Here is a 19,590-nt window from a genome sequence, read left to right as displayed (position 1 = left end):
TGCCAGTGTAGCCAAACCTCTCAGAGGTGACGCTGCGAGTAGCAGTATGAGCGGTACAGAGATTTATGGCTTAAATGACTTAAATCTATAAGGGCAAAGAAAAGCTCCGGTGCTGCCGCTGTGGCGGGCGAAGACGGTTTCTGCCTCAAACCACGTCAACCGAGCGCCACGGAATATTTTCACATCAGTGGGAAGGAGTGAAAGAGGGAGAGATTGCGTAAAAAACATAACAAGGAAAGTCCATTTGGAGCTGAGGCTAAAAAAGCTGATATACTGAAATAACTCAGCTGGGTGTCGGATGATAAGGGGACAAAAGCCTTTGCTAAATAATACAGCGGCAGAAGAGTGGCAAGCAGAGAAAGGCAAAAAAAGAGGCAGCGGCAGAGAAGGTGACAGCGAGAAGGCCTGACGGGCTAACCTCACCGTGCAGCCGCAGCAGCCTGCAAGTGTGTTTGAGAGTACACATGTATTAATGTATGTATTAATACAAATGTTTGTATAATTAGACAGGAAGTCACCCAGAGGAAGAAGCAGAGCTATAAATAGAAGACAGATGGGCTGATTATCATAATGATAAAGGGTGGGGGGAGGTGGTCAAATGATACGGCCTCAGTGTGGGAACAAGGAGGAATGAAGGGAGGGGCTGATTTATGCGACTTTCATATTAATAGCTAATACTTTAATATATAGGCATAGCGCTACAGCTACAGTATTCGTAATGTATTTGTCATTATAAAACACGGGGCAGTTGCGCAGTAATTGGACTGAACAACAAACCCCGGTGAGTGAAACTGGATACGCGCGGTCCCAGCTGAGCCTCCAGCTCCGCGTCTCTGTGCGGATACACACCGACTGCGTTTGTCTCACAAACCCCTCTTGGTTTGTGCGTCTCATCCATCACAGCCACCAGTCTGCTCTGGGAGTTGAGCGAATTTCTTACGAGACTGATGTAAGAGCGAGTCTAACGGTAACTAAAAATACTCCGTGAAAGGTGAACAGGCTTGACACGCTTTCACAATAATCCCCAAGTGGACTTGATAAGGAGGACTCACACGGGCACAGATGTGGTAGCACACCCGTCTTCAGGTAAACATTTATCGTCTAAATGGGCAACCTATTTGGCATGTGCAGCATTCGTTTTACCTTTCTGACCCCGCTGGATGGTTTGATAAGTCTATTAAGAAACGAGCGCACTTTTTTCAGCATTCCCGATTCCAATATAAACCCAAAGGAGCCCAACCACTCCCAGTGTTTAACATTAAAAATCTACGAAGGCTTACATGAGACTTAAGATTTTTCTATTCAATTTAGCGGTGCAGCTGTAAAAAATGTAATATAATTCTGGAGTTAGCCGAGGGGGAATTTAAAGGGAACATTAGTTTGAAGTCACCATCTTGCAACGGTATAAACAAAAAATACAGACAGTCACAGCCACAGTGTCCTGAAAAAACCCCGAACTTGTTTACCCAGAATACTTTCTAACACAGAGAGAGCAGAGCAACACAGCAGCAAGAGAGAAGAGAGGAGTGTCAGGAATGCCTGCATCTGCTGGTTTCTCACTCTATACAGCTGTCCATCTATCTATCCCTTTATCTGTCCATCTTTTCAAATTGGCCTCCGCCATTATCCTTTCCCTTTCTCTAGGTCCTCTTGTTTCCAATTTACCTCATCGCTCTTCCATCCATTTGCTCCTCCGTGCTCTCTGTCCCTATTACACACTCTGTCTTTTTTAATCCATTCCCCCTTCCCTTCATTATCCACCTCTCTTCTTTTGACTCTCCTTCAAGCTCTGTCTCGTACTTTTGTCTTAGGTGTCAAATTCTCACTCATCCTCCTCCTCCTCCTCCTCCTCCTCCTCCGTTCTCCTTCCCGGTTGGCAGATGTGAAGTGTGACAGCAGGTCTATAGGAGAGGTATGATTGAGCACACAAACACAGTCATCCTTATTTACACTACAAAGCCCAGGCTACAGATGCAGCGACGCAACATGGCAACACTCTGACAGGAGCGTCTGCTACCACGACAACACATCTCGCCATGGTAACAAGCGGTAACATCTACATTAGCTGTACAGGAATAATATTTATGTCAGATGTGACACGCAGCCGTTTTCGGCGGTTACGGTCTCGGAGGTTCTCGCGTCGAGTCTTTTTGTTCAGCAGAGGTGCCGGTTTGTACTCGTCGCTGCCTCACGCTTCATCAATCAATTACTGTCACAGCCCCGGCCACCGAGCGCTCACACCTGGCTACCTCGGAGCAATTCAGCTGGTGTTTAAGCAGGTTTGACTCCGACGGAGGCTGCGGGCTGGAGGGACTCGGGGACGTGGATGTCGCCTCTCCAGAGTAAATCTCTCTCGGGGTGGGAGGATGCTCAGCTCCGCAGATTCAGTCTGGCGGCAGCGAGCAGTGGGACCGTGTGTGGGACGGCTGTGAGACTGGGCTACAGATTTCTGTAATACGCGCCGTCTCCCATGGAATCACATTCAATCATCTTGAGAACTTTAAAGGCCGAATGAGCTGAGAAAGGTGCTACTGTGGACAACATCTGGTCATTTACTTCATGAAAATCATTGATCTTGATCTTTGGAAGCCAATAAAGTCTGTCAGTGTTCATTAACCTTTATTATTAGGTGCAGTTCTTATAAGCTTGTGAAGCCAGATTAACAGCTCACCCGTGTACAGTATCTGTCCGTCAGCACCATGTCCTGTTTGCCCGCTCAATGTAACGCACAAAGTGAAGAAATAACTTTGTTATTTGTGGGAGTTTTGTATCAGGCTATTTCTTGGTTAGGATCAGTTGCCAGGCAACCAATGGAGATTCCTATAAGAAATAGAAAAGAAATAGAAATAACCCCCCGGACTGCTGTTCTCACACTTTGGTTTTTCGTACATGTTAAACAAACATGATGCAACTTGTGAGCTTTGGAGGCGCTGGGAGGTGGATTTTTATTACTTTCGGGAAGAGCCAGACTTGCAGTCGACATGCGAAGTTAAGGTAACTTGCGATCTTCTCGTGTAACGCTGAGCAAATAAAACAGGTGTTAATAGCTCATTAAGGACTTCTTTGATGAGAGAACATGTGCGCTGAGAGTAATTATTTTTGGCGGCATGGCTCCGTTCTGGGAGCTCACTGCCCTTCCCAAAGCCGACGCTGAAAGCCGACGGGTAGCAGGATAAACCTGAGACAGAGCAGAGCAGGCTTCAATGACACCACAATGACATTGATAAGATCTGCATCGTAAAAAAAGAGGAGCTGGTGTAGAGGTGGATGTCAAATCAGGCTGCTGAGAAACAACAGGGGAAGGCAGGTTAAAGACATTAAATGGGTGCTTTGAATGAGATTTACCAATGATGCTGCCAGCTGATAAATTCGGACTTATCGAATATTAGCCGATGAGTTGGGCTTATATGAGCTGAGCTATGAGCTAACGCGATGCTTCATTTCTAAACAAAAGCTTCAAGGGAGATTAAAGCACTATAGACGCGGGAATGAGAATCAAACTTCAGGTTCATTTTGAGATATTTCAGCTTCTAAACAAATGGTTTTGGAGATTTGTAGGAATTTCACAATGTTTTACCTCTCAGTTCACATCTTGCACATGGCTTTGCTTTTGTCCAGCTCTTCATCTATGTAAAAACAGAGGATTTTATGAATCGATATCTAATATTTTAAATGAGGATTAATTTTAAGTAGGAAAATCTATTTTTTTATACTATTTATTCAACAACAAACAGCCAACACCAAAAATGTGGGAAATTGTAATGATTTAAACACTTAACACTGGATCAACTCAGGACTAGAGTTAACTTTATACTATATATATATGTACTTATATACAGTATATAGTCTGAAACCCAAATATACAGAGAGTTCTTTCAAGTCTTTCCATTTGAGAGGCTGTATAAATGTTTGGCATTTAAACTAGGCAAATTAAATAAAATTTAATTGAAGACGAGAAATGTGACTTTCTTTCATTTAACAAAGCAAATTGACAATGCAGCAGCTAATAACGAATTAATTAGAACAAACTTTCCAAAGACCAGTTGATTTTGAAAAAAGGCTTGATTATAATTTTGTTAATTCCCTGCTTTTCAGAAAAAGGTTTGGTAAGGCTGTTTGTTTTAAGGCACTAGTTCATCTGAATCTTAATTACACTCACTTGCTAGTTCATTATGTACACCAGTGAATGTATTCCAATTGCGGTATTTAGCATTTGTTCAATATAACAAAGTTGTTGATTCAGCTGTGTTTTCATCTTCAAGGCTGCGGCTTGTAGCCATATTGACTTGTATTGTGTTGTACTGACTGAATATTTCTATTATTTGAACAACCCTAGAAACACTTAATGACAGAAACACTTAGATGTGTAATTCACTACGAACCGAATCCTCCACAATGATCACACAGGGGAATTTCCACCTTAATTACACAGTTTCAACAAAAACTGAACATATATTCACATAATATTTGTTGTCACTAGTGTACCTAATGAAGTGGCAAGTGAGTGAATGAATCTAATTTATTTTGACATATTTATTCATATTTTAACATATTTAAACTGCTATGTCTGTGATGTCAACGGCAGCATACCCGGCTACCGTAATAATTGTAGTCTACGCGCAACATTTTTTTCTCATTCATAAAAAGCTAAAATTGGGAACACTTCCGGGGACATCTATAGCTGGGGGACAGGTCATCCAAACCAAGAACGTCTGGTCACTTTAAAAAAAAACTCAAACAACTAACACGGCACCTTTTTCTTGTCACATGTCTCCTCGTTCTGCCACTTCATTTTTCTGAACTTTCCATCTTCACCACACCTCTTAGTGACGTGTGTGTTTAGAAAAACTATACTGAAAATGGTTCAGTCTGAAACAGTCTTGCGGCACAGCGTTCTGAACGCTGTGTAATTAAACACACCGGTATAACAGTATGTTAAAAATTCATATTATAACAAAAAAAAATACCGCCCAGCTCTACCTTAAATGCATTTCAGCATCTTTGTTTTGACTTCATCTTGACATATTTGATGTGTTTGGGCATTTGGAGCATTGCTGTGAATCTAAACCTGACATTACAACCTGATATTTTAACGATTAGATCGTGAGCCACACCAGCACTCCAAATAAAGTTTCTCCCATGAAGTATCTGACATTCAGGATGTGAAGACAGCAGCGATTCTCGACGGATCAGCGTCTGGCGGAGCTGGTGCCGCGGCGACATTGAGAAATTGCCCCTGTACCGAGGTGTTTCCTGTGTTGATGGAAATCAGCCGCGATAGGCTGAAAAGCACCTTTATTAGTCTGCGAAGCTGACTGACGCGGGACGACAGTGAGGGTCAAGATGAGCCGCGCACGCAGAGCTGGTGTGCAGAGTTCACCACGCAGCTGAATGCGTGTGTGTGTGTGTGTGTGTGTGTGTGTGTGTGTGTGCGACGTTTGTGTGGCGGGATGAAGACTGAGCAGAGTAAACAGCTCTCTGAGGTGTCAGTGCTCACTGACCGGACGAGCCCGCTCATCACACACATTACTCTGATCTTAGAAACACCGCAGACCGAGACGAGAGGGCGGAGAAGTAAAAACTACAGACGGGAACACGGACACAAAAGGCTTCAGAAGAACCTAATTCAGTGATTAGCGGCTGGGTGAGAAGATCACACCGAGGAGAGATGACACCTGTCCAGAGCTAAACGTGGCTTTCGCAAATGTAGCCAGTTCGTTAATCGCGTTCAATATTTGCTGTTTTCATTTGATAAAATTCATATCATTCCGTCGCAGTTTGTTTCATCTGTGGAGCAACATTAATCCAGCGTGCCAATCAAACTGCAGGGAGCACAGAACCACATCAAAGCATGTCAGCCAGTCCTTTAACAAGAGCAAGCCAGTAGGCAAATCATGCCTTTAAGGAGAGAGCCCCTGGGGGATATGTATTTCTCTCACTGACACACGCACACACACACACACATATATATAACGCACAATCCTAACAGAGAGCAGGGTCTAAAACTCCCATGATTCATTTATCAGCTCAGTCTATTAAATTCCGACACACAAACAGAATAATCAATGCAGGAGCAGGGAAAAAGAAAAAAAAATCACATACGTACATTCCTACAAGTACAGTGCGCTTTTGTGCATACACAATTATTTTCCCACAAGAATGAATGTTATCTCAATCACCTCATTGAACTTTTATCATCATGACAAACATCCTCCAGTAACTGTCATTACTCGTCTTCCTCCTCCTTCGCCTCATCATCATCAGTCACAGTATTTAATTAGATGTAAAGCCCGTGCACGCCGCTTTAAGCGTGATTAAATCAGTAATCTATAAACAGGATTTAACCATTGACGACTAAAACGATTCTGCTCCAACGACAGAAACCACTGCATCTATTCCTGGTTAAATTTCGGAACAGTCAAATTAAAAATCAAACACAGATGGGAGTGGGAGACTTTGACTGCAGTGACAGCTTCCTTTCCTCAGGAAATCTTCGCAGATGAATGGGCTGAGCGCTCGTTTGGAGATGCAGATTTAGCCACTGTGTATTTAAAGTGAGAGTCCATCTGACTGCACATTATCAATAGCCAAAAGGTTGCAAGAGCGTGAAAGTAGTCTGTGAAAAGCTGAATGGTTGCACATTTTAACTACTGACAAGAAAATAAACTCTATGGGTGAGGCTGCGTATTCGCTTTTCCTTTAGTGTCCTTATAACAAATACACCCGGCTATACACTGATCAGGTTCAGGACGTCCTCTGTCCCCACAGCCGTCAGACTGTACAATGTCACTGTTTAAATGTTCCCTTGTAAAAATGCCCGGTTAACTGCACATAGTTTGGAACCACCACTACTCAGACACATTTATTTGCACAGACGTGCATGTTAATACAGTCTTATACAAATTACCAGTCCTCCATTCATACTTACATATATACTCTCACTGCTGCCTTTACTTATGTCCATGTTGTGCATGTATGTTTGTGGGAACACAATGTTGTTAGTGGGGGCCTTTGGGTCCTGTGTGTTGAGGGGAGGGTTCTCTGTGGACACTTGATCAGTTTGGAATCTAGTGAATTTAGAGGCCAGGTCAACACCTTGCACTGTTCTTCGTGTTTTTTGAGTCGTCCCTAAACCATTTTTGTGTGTGTCTGCGTCAGGCTGCATCCCGCTGGGGATGTCTGCTGCCGTCAAGGAGTGTCATTGCTACGGGCTGAGGGTGTCTGGTCTGGTCTAAATGGGTGATACCGTGTCTAAGTAACATCCACATGAACGCCAGGTCCACATATATGTCCCAGCAGAACATTATATTGTCACAAGTTGGTCAGTGTTGTTTACTTCTACTATCAGTGGTATTAATGTTGATCGGTGTACACGGACCAGTTTAAAATGATCCAGTTTAATTAACAGCAAGAGATCCGCCCGCGCATTTCTACAAACTAATCCTGACAAATGATTTTACTCGCACTTCGTATCATGACATAATATTTCTACAGAGAAATAAATAAATTTCTGTACTTGTGCTAAAAACAAACAACACACCTATGTAAACGCCTCAGTCACTGTCAGTAAGAAGACTGTACTGCTTTAATATTAACAATACACTCAAAAATATACTTGACTTTGTATCAGGGAGACAGCTACAAAAAAAAACGCATAAGACGTAATGACTGTGTGTGCAAAGGTGAAGCGTATTTACCCGTCAAATCATGAGGTACACGAGAGAAAAAGCGTGTATTCTATCATGACAGTGCTGCATTAAATCAGCCTCCGTGACTGTTACTGAAACAGTGTTAGAAATGTGTTAATTTAACTGTATGATAATTCTGGAGGATGTAGTTTGTGGTGTTATTAAACTGGATTGAACTAAAAACAAAGGTGATTCTGCAGTTTGGCCGAGCCCACTGAATGAAATGGGGCTGTCAAAATAATAGAAATATATGTCGGTACAACACAATAAAATTCGACAGTACTACAAAGCAACACAGATGAATCAACAGCTCTCTGTGTTATTTTAAACAAAGCAGAGCACCACAACCTTCGGGAAACTAAGATTTAGTGCAGGACTGTTACATCTTAATGGACTGGTTTCTTTAGTGTACCTAATAAACTGACAAGTGAGTGAACGTATTTGTTTCTTCCTTAAAGAGGACCGCGCATTTAAAATGACTTCATCGTTTTCCACAAATTTCCCCCACATCGGCTAGATCACCATCTTCATTACCGACTACGACTACCGGAGGCGTCCGTCATCTCAATCACCATCACCATCCTAAGCACCTTGTAGTCACGTTCTTCATCTTCCTCTGCTCCTCCTCTGCAGCCTACAAAGGAGGAATCCCTGTCGGGGGGCTGAGAAAGCTGCGGGGTAGCATGCGTCCAGAGCAACGGATGTGAAGTGACAGAAGCTGCATGTATTTATAGGCTATCTGAGTAGAGAAATGTGCTGCTTACTGTTGAGGCTATTTATAGAGCCTTTTACTGATGCCTCTGAGTAGAGTGGAGGGAAGGAGATGGTTCTCCCGGGAATGACTTACGAGGCTCCCTCATATCTCCCTCTACCCCCATGCAGAGCACGTCCACCCCTCCTGCTCCCCACAGCTCTACCCATCCTCCTACATCGACTTGTTCCTCACTCCGTCCACTCTTCTTCCCCCATCCCTCCCCTGCTGCTCTCCTATTCTTTACCTTCTCTCCTCCTGCCTTCCACCCATTTCTCCCAGCTCACTGAAGAGCCTCTCTGCTCACATCCACATCCATCATCTTCTTTCAATTTTCCAGATGTTCTCCTTCTACCCCTCTCACACAACCATCGGAAACACTTCTCTAAATTCCTCCACGCCAGGTAGCGGGGAGGCTCTGATGTGGTCAAGTCATCGCTTAAATTAAATTGCGCTGCAAACATTCGCAGCTCAAAAGCTTTAGAAGTTAGTTAGACTACAAGAACGGCCTGTAATCTGTGAAACCTCTCTCACATCTCTAATTCTCCTGATCTGCCTTTTTGGATTCCTACTGCTCAACATCATTGATTTATTCTCGCGCTGTGGTTTATCCCTTTTAATTTAATAACCTAGTATTCTCCAGTGACCCTTTGTCCCCGTCATGGTGGAAATATGTCCTTGAAGTGGTAGCCCAGCCACCATTTGGCACAAGCGCTGGCTAAAGTGTGATAGTACGAGCGAAAATAAATAAATAAATAAATAAATAAATAAATTACAGCAACAAAAAACACGCACAAACACACACAGACACAAAATACAGTCAAGTTATTAATGCCAGACAGCAAATCATCACACTCAGTTATTCTTTCGGAGGGGGGAGAGGCCAATCCTGGAGCTGAATGATGTAACGGGATGCAGTAGTTGATGTCAGCATGTGAGTCTTCGAGCTGTATGAACACACACGTTCCCACAAACACACACACACACACACACACATCCTCCCACGTCCTTGACAGCATGTTGTGATGCAGAGTGGCGTCTGCTTGTCAAGCTGACAGACCCGCACTGACAGCATGGCCAGAGCGCCGCAGACAAGGGAGAAAAACACTGATTTTATAACCCTCCGAACCACAACAACAAACAGCCCGCCGGGCACGAGCAGCGCAAACGCACAGGACCAGCGTCTCCGCTTTTTAGTCGTCTGATGCTGTGTCACTCTGATGTTTGGGCAATGCCTGCTCATACGTCACGTGATAAGTCATGTAACATCCTCACAGTGCGCACAGGTGACCTACTGACCAAAGAGAGATGGGTAAGATTAAAAGAAATAATTTGGGAATTCACCAAATGTATTTTAGCTGATTTCTAATATTCTTCATTAAAAGCTTCCGAGGCTATGAATTGGATTTTTTTTTTTTTTTTTAATATAAATTTCATTACACTGTATCAGCTTTGTTAAGTGATCGGCAGTTAATTATAGGGATGTCATAACTGCTCACACATCAGAGTAACTGTCTTTCCATTCGCATTAATGTCTGGAAGGCAGCCACAATAGAAACACGGTGACGAAACTATGGTTCGCGCTGCCGAAACGGACACGTGCCATACTTCTGCCTCAACGGGACAGGAAGTGTTGAAGTCTCAGCCAGTCCCCATCACCTCAGCCGTCACCCTGTCAGTCAGTCTTTACTGCATTATTACCCAGCCAGCAGTCTGAGGAAGGTAGCAGAAAGGAGAGGCAAGTAAGTGTGTGGTGGGGGGGGAGAAAGAAATCAAAGAGCCAGAGAAGCAAGGAGAGGCGAGGGGAACGTGAGACAGCGAAAGTAAAGAGACGAAGAAGACAGGAGAGAGGGCGAGAGGAAAAAGAGGGAGGCTCAAGGACTGTGCAGCTGTGGGATCGTATTAAACAATCACTTCTGTGTCAGCGGCCCGACGCACCAGCAGAGGACATCTAGTATAGTAGGAGCACTCAGCCAAGGCGAAAAACAACTATCGCTGACGTCAAAATTAGCCCACTCCGCTACCTGTGCTGTGAACTGGGTTATAACGGAGGATACCGAAAACCTGTCAGACGCACCAGAACAGAACCTCCAATCAAAGCGCAACGATCCACGTGACGCACGAAAAGGGAGTAACGTGTGATTTGCAGAGTCAAGCGACGGGGGCTGATTCACGAGCCGCTCGGCGTATTGACAGAAGGCGGACCTCCTGAGGGTGATATCCCCTCAATGTCAATCAACGGCAATGACATCGGTCCCAACTGGAAAAAGCCACGAGCGCAACAACATGTTCATCGTATACAGTGAACCACAGACACGAGGCGACTATTTATTTGTCTGGAAACATAAACATTTGTCTTCCGACAGGGTGACGTCTTATTATCTTTTGTACATCTATGTGTGTTGTGCATGTATAGCGTGTGCGCTGAAGGGGGTAGGGCATCACGACAACGCAAGCCTCGAGACAAGAGGGTGGTTGCCGTGGAAACCTCAGGCTGAGAGCTCGGCAGCCGGACGACTGAAGGAAAAAGAGGGAGCGATAGACGGTGAGAGACATAGAAAGAGCATGTGTGCGATGAAAAAATTAGAGGGCAACATCCCGTAGGGCGATGAGGGAAAAGTAAAAGAGAAGGAAATAGAGCTGTGAGGAGGGAGATGGAGGAGGGAGGGAAGGGGGGCGATATTTGAGAGAGACAATGAACGCGAGGCAGCCTAGAGGAGGAGATCAAAGAGGAGTGAAGGAGGGAAAATGATGGAGGCCAGAGACGGAGGGGGACTCACAGGGAACAGTGCGGAGGTAGAGGTTGTCTCTGATGATCTGCTGGTGGTCGTGGTCCACTGAGCCCTTGGAGAAGCGCAGGTTGAGGTAGTGCCGCAAATCCTTGTCAACCACCCCACCTAAAAACAGAGTAAAGGAAAGACATGAGTATCGGTTCATAATTTATGACACAAACACGACAAGACATTTTGTTTTCGGATACTCTAAGTGGCCCTGCGTGAATCGTGGTTCAAGTGTACGGACAACAACCAGAAAGTTTTCACTCCAGCAGGAGAAGAAGCAGCGGTCCGACCGTTAAACACCCACAAAACTTTTAAATTGTAGCGTAGACCCCAAAGTTTCCGAAGACACAACTCCAAGTAAAAAAAAAAAATGAAGATGATTTTAACACTGAGCTTCCAAAAATGGCTCAACCGGGTTGAAAGCTTGCAATGCTTTTCACACCGAAGCAAAATAGCCAAGGCTACTGATGCAATCACACACACAGATCATGGTAATTGCGTAAACCTGTGATTCCCTCGGGGCTAAATGTGTGGAGTCAGCAGGTTGGGTGACAAAGGCTACAGAGGACACTCAAACCTCCTCCTCCTCTTCTCTACCCTGATTTTTTTTTTTTTTTTTTTTTGCTGTACCAGCTGTCTTTCTTGTCGTTAAATCAGTGAAGTGAAACACAGTTAAAATAAATGACAACACAAGCGAAGGCAAAAGACTAACAACGGGCGACATATCTATGCAGCACACGCTGCATGATAACGTCCATGCATAGTTTCTCCTCCCGGTCTCAGACCAAAAGAAGCCCACGAGGATGAGAGGAGGGGGATCTCATTCTCCATGCAACATCCCTTATGCAAAACTACCACATTTGACAGCAGGAGGGATGAGGTTACATGCCATGCATTTACAAAACGACAAACGCGTCTTCTCGCTGATGCATACTCTAGTGACCTCCAGCCAAATTGAGTCGACAGTGCCTCGGCCTACCAGCTAAGATTAATGCAGTGCCTACCTGTCAAAGGGAACATATTGCACTGGAGACGAAACTCATTCCTGGACACCGCTGCACATATTGTGCAGATACAAGCATGTGTGTGTGTGTGTGTGTGTGTGCCCCTGACACTGCTGACTTCTGAAATGATTAATCCATCTGGTGTGACATCTCATGCAAACTGACACCATTTTAGCAAATCTGTGAAGCACTATGAATTAGGAGAGGAGAGGAGAGGAGAGGAGAGGAGAGGAGAGGAGAGGAGAGGAGAGGAGCCGGTAAACAAAGGAAGACAAAATGAAATGTTGATTAACGCTATTAGGACTGTTGCGGTTTCAGACGGGTACACATCCTACCACACAGCTCTGTATTCAGGCATAGGCCACGTCTCTGACATGCAACACCAACACACACATATTTATACATGCAAACCAATACACGTTCAGGGAGAGGGAGGCAGACGGCACCGAGAAAGGCAGTGCAGCCCAGGCACCTTATCAGCAGCTGGCCCAGATGTTGACAAAAGCGGTCCTTTTTTCCACAGGTATACATCCACAGACCGCCTGTCCTCCCAGGCGTCCTCTAGCCTCGCAACCACCAACCACCGCACATCTTCCGCTGCCTCGGCGAGACCCCGCTCTCTCCCTCCTCCTGCCTCTGCTCCTCCAGTGCCGCTCCAGCACACGGCAACCGGCCGCGGCCAATTTTAATCCCAGAGAAGATGATGAGGACGGGGAGAGAGGGGGGGGGATGGGAAAACGTAGAAAGACGCGGATAGATGAGGAGAGACGACGACCGTCGGGAGAAAAAAAAGAGGAGATGTGCCAGTGGGAAGCCGGGCTCCGAATAACCTGCCAGAGGATTGGTCAGACGGCTCCCGCGGTCATACAGCGACCCCTATCTGCTGCCGCTGTCACTGCACTGCAATGCATTTACGTGAGAGGAAGTGAGTGCGAGAGCGAGAGAGAGACAGAGAGACATTGAGTGACTGTAGCAAATGAGTGTTTATGCATGTGAAAGCATTTGTAGACGTGTGTCCATATTTTTGCATGTGTGCGAGTGCATCCAGCTGCTCCCTGACATTCCTCAAATACTTTTCATCTCGCCGACCAGATGCTCTCCCTATTTGACCTTGTGTTAACGTCACAAGGCTCCAGAGAAATACTGTGGAACGCAGCGGCAGCGGCATATGTCACACGGAGTTTAGACACACACACACACACACACACACGAGCGCACAAAAGGCTGATGAGCTCACAGCTGCAAACGCCAGTGAAGATGCCTTGAGCGTCTTCTTCAGCAAGGTTTGGTCAAAATAGAAGACGTAAACAAACACCAACACGGAGACGCACACATGCTCCTGATATGAGTACTCCGAGCCCAGGGCACAGTTGAGTGTGGAGGAGGGGTCTATTTAAAGACACGTTACCGGTGTAACTGTTCCAATAGGACAAATTAGGCAATCTCTGAATTGGCGACTCTCGTCTCAGTTAACTTGTTTCGTGGCTGGCTGCTTCAAAGCTGTAGATTCGCAATAACTGTAACACATCCAGGGGAAAAAAGAAGACATCCTGATTAATCACAGACTCATCAGCACAGGGAGCAACGAGTGCAGCTCCTGCTCGGAGAAGTCGCATTCCTCCCCGCTGCCCGCAAGCCGCTGTTACTGATGCCGGAGCTGCTGGCACTCCCTCCACTACAGCAGCCTCCACCTTATTACGTGATGGTACACAGGGAATGTGTCCAACATCACTCCCGATTTATGATGTAGTGCAACACATTTACTGTCCTCCATTTTATTTATATCCGCTACACACTGCCCTGAAAAAACATCCACGAAAGGAACAAACGAGCCCACGACATGTGCACAACTCGCAACGCGACGCCAGGCAGTTTATCGAGGCAAACACCGCAGTTCAGGGACTCAAAGGCAATCAGCGATGATATAAAATGATGACAATAACCACTCGCTACTGCCTATTGCTACGGAGTAGTGAAGGAATGCAGACGATTTCGAGCACAGTTTGGGTCTCTAAGGGCTTGTGCGCTGAATTTATATGTTCAATATCTCATAAACATGTGTCTGTTCGGTTACTGCTGCGTGAGTTAAACGAGTTCCTGCTGAGTGTTTAGTATGCGCAGGGAATCCAAATGTGGGGAGAGCAGAATCTTTACAATACAAACAAGAGTGTAACCATATGTTTAACCTGGGATGTAGATTTCTATTCGACAAAAGAAGGCCTGGAAATAAACAGCACGTATAGATGGTTGACAGCATACACAACTAACTCTAATGTCTTTGTTGCTTAGCAACACAAAAGAAGCACATTTGTGCACACAGCTGTTGATTTACCTAACACTACATGTCCATATTAGAAATAGAAGCAAATGTTTAATCCTAAATATCTACTCCTTGATGTGAGCGTGCTCACAGGAAAAAAAAGATTTAGATTAGATACCACCGCTTTGAGCGACAAAGCGCAGCAGCCAGACTCCAACCTTACAATTATGTTGTTTGCCTCCACAATGCCCCCAAATCAGCATATATTCGAGTGTGTCTTTTGTCCAGTGACAAAGCAGCGTGCGGCAAAAAAAAAAAGCAAGAAATACTCATACAAAGCCTCATTGACAAAGGCTGTGCTACTGCCATTTCAAACACAGCAGAAAATATCAAAGGAGCAAAGGAGAACAGCAAAAAATAAATAAATAAATAAAATACCCAAAATCTGTCCTTAACAACAGATGAGGGCAGATAAATTGAAGATTGTAGCAGGAAAAAGACTGTAATGTGTTAGTTGGATATGTGTGGTAGCATGTATATGTGGTGGTATTGTCTTATTCTTATGGGAGGATACATGGCATATATCTCATGTGTCTCATTTTCAGTTTTTTGTGAATGATGTGTTTGTATTCTCCTGGCTGTATGGACCACCAATTTTCCTGTGAAGGACAAATAAACATCTATCTATCTATTTGTTTAAAATAACAGAAAAATGTTGGTTTGGTGCCAGATTGTTAAATGAGAATCCATTTGCTTTCACTAGTGTACCTAATGAACTGGAGAGTGTATGTCAGGTGTCGCCCATTAATATTAATTCTATAGCGGCTCCATCACTCTGTTGGTTATTGTGCCTCCAAAAACTGTTCTGTATGTCACAACAACACCAGTCAATGATCACGTTGTTATAAACTCTGCTCCTTTCATCTTTCAAGATGGAAATCTTTAATTTAATTGAATAGCTTCCAATCACACGTCTCGCTAAACTGAATCAATAAAGGATATGAAAAGATTCAGATGTGATAAGTGGATTCTGGTGCAATATTTGCTTAACTTTGAATATATTTTTTATTCTATCTTAACCATAGTTCAATGCAGGTTGCTGAAAATAAGGTCCTGCTCCTCCACTAATGTCCCTGGCAGAAACATCAAAACAAGAACAAACCCAGAGCCACAGGCTTGTGCTGACATTACACGAGCAAAGGCCCTGTTGTTATTGTTCCCTCTGAGCAGCAAGACCCATCTAACTTGAATCCTCAGAGTTAACCCAACTAAAACTGAACGGATCCGCTAAACCTAGCTTGACCTAGCTTACCGTTAACTCACAAGGTTTGCGCTATCGACGATATTCAAAGTGTGGCTGAACACTAAGAGGTTGTGCTTTTGCCTGGAAGATCTTCGTGACATCTCGAGGGTATAACTAACTTAGTTTTTACCAACAAATTCCTCCAAACATCTCTCTCTTGCTGGAGTTCCGCGCTCGTTGCTCAGCGACCTCCAGCCGTTAGCAGCGGTGCGTCAATATTACCGTAATAGCATTTTTTTCCAGAATGAAATTTCCAGAATTTTGTTCATCGGGGAATTACGGTAATTCAAAAACCTCAAGCTTTTTTTGTGCGCAGGTGGATATTCAGGTATTAAATGGTTAAAGGGTAAAAGAGACTAATTTACTTTAAAAATGCATTCAAAATACAATTTTCAAAATATACCATAAAAGTCACTGCAGAATACTTGTCGCTTCGCTTGTAAATAGATACCACACATTCAGTGGAGATGTCCTGTAATTTAAGATGACTGATTTTATATTTTTAGATATATGCCTGAAAAAATACTAAACCACCACTCCTCATTTGATTTCCTTTAAATAATAAACAGCTTCCTGGATCTTTCTGTCTCTGCAAATTCATGTATATGGATGAATCTACTGAGCAAGAACATCAAAGTTGCGAGGACTGATAATAATGCAACTTTCCCCCCAAGAGGCAGCTAACTGAATTCTTAATCCTGCCCTCGGTGCCCTCAGCAGGTCAAGCTCAAACTCAACCACCTGTCATTTATCTTGATAATCTGCTTTTTGAAAAATAGCATCCAGCTTGAGGTCAAGCTAACCAGCATGCAAACTACATGATCAGAGGAAAATGAGAAGGCAGGTATTCTATAAAAAAACAACAACATCATATCAGGGAAACTCACCAGTTTCTCCAGGATTCATTGTATAATTGTATAATACTTACATACATTTTGCCAGTGTATCATTATTCTTCTTTTACCTCAGTAAACTGGAATTTTGATGTTTTCTTATAATGTAATCTTTGTGAAACTGTACAGTTTCTCTTGCTTATGATTTGATTTAATAATAATTATTTCCTTTATAAAATGGCCATCTACTGGTTCCAAGCACACAAATATTCAATTTACAGCACAAATCCTCATAATTGAGGAACTCCATGCCAGGCCAAAAACTAATTACCAAATCTTTTCTCGAATCATTTTCTGTTGACTGACCCGATTTTCACCTTAAAAAAAAAAGAAAAAAGAATGATTTGATTTCGTCTTTGCTATGTGCAACGCACTACTTTCTACTACGGCAAGGAGCATAAACCAACAGGAGCCATTTTGTTTGATTTGGGAAGGCATAATTAGGCCTGACATACCCACTCTCCCAGGAGGCCGATAGAGGAGGGAAGCACAGTCTTGCCACATTGATTCTCAGAGTTTCTCTCCTCACAAAGTTTAACTGCTAACCTCTTAAGCGCAAACAACCCTGGAGTCACGCTTCAGGAATTTACGCCGGCAAGTAAACTCAAGACTCATACTGTACGTCCACGTACACAAATACGAGGCAACATGTTTACACTGGCATGCAAATAAACCGTCATAACATTTGTAAGGAATAGTGACACACCGCAAACACCTGGACAAATCCCAGTGACACAGACACGCACACACACACACACACCACCGCACCGGGTAGAGCGAGAGGCCAGTTAAAGGCTGAGATCTGAGCTGATGTTGGGGGCGTCTGGGGAGAGCTGAGGTGAAGTGGTACTCTACCAGAGCGGTTGTCATGGAGAACAAGACTCGAAGACAGACTCTGTGATCAATAACTTTCCCGTACTCCCACAGCAGGTCGCGTAGGTTACAGAAGAGTCCAAAACTACAGTGCAGGAGTCAGCGTATATATATAGCGGCACCTTTGAAACCCACACTCGCACAATATTATCCTCACCTCATCCCTCATCCAGTTGTACTCAAGCTTCTTTCATGACTCTCTGGACAAACACAGAAGCATCTCCAGCGAATATAACCAGGGTGAACCACGAACACTGATTATAAGCACCAGGAACATACGTCAATCAGCCATAACATGATGACAAGTGGCAGGTGATGTGAATAACACCAGTAACAATAACTATCTTGTTATCACGGCACCTGTCAGTTGGCAGAATACTTTTGGCGTTGATGTTCGACACGGGGCGGCAAAATGATCAGCAAGGTCATGAGTGTGGGGTGTTTGTAGTCTACAGTGTTCAGTACCAATCAAAACAGTGTGATTGATGATCAAGGCTCACTGTACAACAGCCACTTACTGTGGCTCTAATGGCTGAAAACGTTGATGCCGGTTCTGATAGAAAGATGTCAGAACACAAAGTGCATCTACATAGTTGAGGCGCCTACAGTGTGTGTGTGTGAGCATAAGAGCTGGACCTCAGAGCACTGGAAGAAGGTGTTGTGGTCTGACGAATCACATCCTTTTACATCACACAGATGACCAGGTGTGTACACGTCACTTACTTGAAGAAAACCTGACAGCAGGGGGCACTGTGGGAAAAGGGAGAGCTGGCGGTGGCAGTGTGACGCTTTGGGGGACGTTCTGCTGGGAGACCTCAGGTCCTGCCATTAGTGTGGATGTTACTTTAAACGTACCACCTACCTAAACGCTATAACACCCTTCGTTCAAGGAGATAGAGCACCCTGCCACAAAGAGAATATGGTTCAGGAACAAGAAGAAGTTCAAGGTCTAATTATGGTTCCATGCTATGACAGGTCAGGGCAGCAAAAAGGAGACTAAATAATAGGCTATGCGGTCATAATGTTATGGCTGTACTGTGTATCTGAAGCCCAATTCACACTTCTTCTATACACAAAGGGTTTAACATGGGTTTAAATTTGCACCAGACAATTACCATTTTAAATCACAATAATAATAATAGTTATTATTGTTATTATTATTGTTATTATTATGGGATGTGAGATAGGAACATTAACATTTCAATGAGAGTGAAATGACAATGGAAAAAGAGGCAGCTGAAACTACTGAAGTTAATTCAACATTTTTATCGTGATTAACGCTAAAGCTGATCTCATTAAAGCCTTGACTGAAGCCACTGAGTTGGTTTTTTAGTTGTATTTTCCCGGTTACGGTACATGCAACATATTTTATACAAGCAAACCAGCATCAAGAGGTAACTCAAACTGAAAACACAAACGACACCAAGCTTAACTGAAATAGCATATCAAATAAATTCATTAAAATTTCCCATCATTTTTTATGAAGATATAATGAAATGATGTCATCCCTCAGAGCTAAATATTACTTTCTGTCACTGTCAGTTTACGGTGCCATTCAAAATAAAAGCCAAGCAACAACAAGTTAAACCTTAATTAAGGTGCAGGTAAATATACAAATATCATTTTCATAAGATTCTTATTGACTCATCTGTAATATAACTACATCAGTGTCACCACTGATGCAAAGTTTATTTTATGTCTTGTAATTTGGACCAATAACCAGGATTTTTGTAAATGTCCATATGCATTAGAGTATTGTGCAAAAAAAAACTTCTCAAAAGTTCCTTTCTTTAGACCTGGACTTATGAATTATTTGTAACAGAGTATGTTTGTTTGTATTTTTAGTCTAGTTTTCCTCCATCTATTCATTTCTACCATTATGTGCCTATGCTGTGTGTCTGCTCTGCCTTCGTCCCATCTGACATCCAGTTTTCCCACTTTCTTTTCTTGTTTCCGTTTAGAACAGCCTGATCCGACCTGGTCTACTTTGTCTTCTTTAACAGTCCCAATAAGGGTACAGGTACTTTGAGCTGGCCTA

General features: G+C 43.6%; 1 protein-coding gene across 13 annotated transcripts in view; it reads right to left on the bottom strand.

The window, feature by feature from the left end:
* Positions 1–19,590, bottom strand: part of LOC125015447 (membrane-associated guanylate kinase, WW and PDZ domain-containing protein 2-like) — a 76,481-nt gene that overhangs the window by 44,154 nt on the left and 12,737 nt on the right. For 11 of the 13 annotated variants that reach the window (XM_047597333.1, XM_047597323.1, XM_047597322.1 and 8 more), the window contains exon 2: positions 11,220–11,336. In XM_047597333.1, coding sequence (XP_047453289.1) covers positions 11,220–11,336 — 117 coding nt within the window. Of the gene's footprint in view, positions 1–11,219; positions 11,337–12,695; positions 13,555–15,795; positions 15,815–19,590 lie in introns of those variants that run through there. The other 2 variants (XM_047597331.1, XM_047597330.1) reach the window with 2 other exon arrangements.

The sequence above is a fragment of the Mugil cephalus genome, chromosome 10 (genome assembly GCF_022458985.1).
Source record: "Mugil cephalus isolate CIBA_MC_2020 chromosome 10, CIBA_Mcephalus_1.1, whole genome shotgun sequence".
Classification (NCBI taxonomy): domain Eukaryota; kingdom Metazoa; phylum Chordata; class Actinopteri; order Mugiliformes; family Mugilidae; genus Mugil; species Mugil cephalus.
The sequence above is the reverse complement of the archived record's forward strand: the minus strand, read 5'-3'. Positions and strand labels throughout refer to the sequence as shown.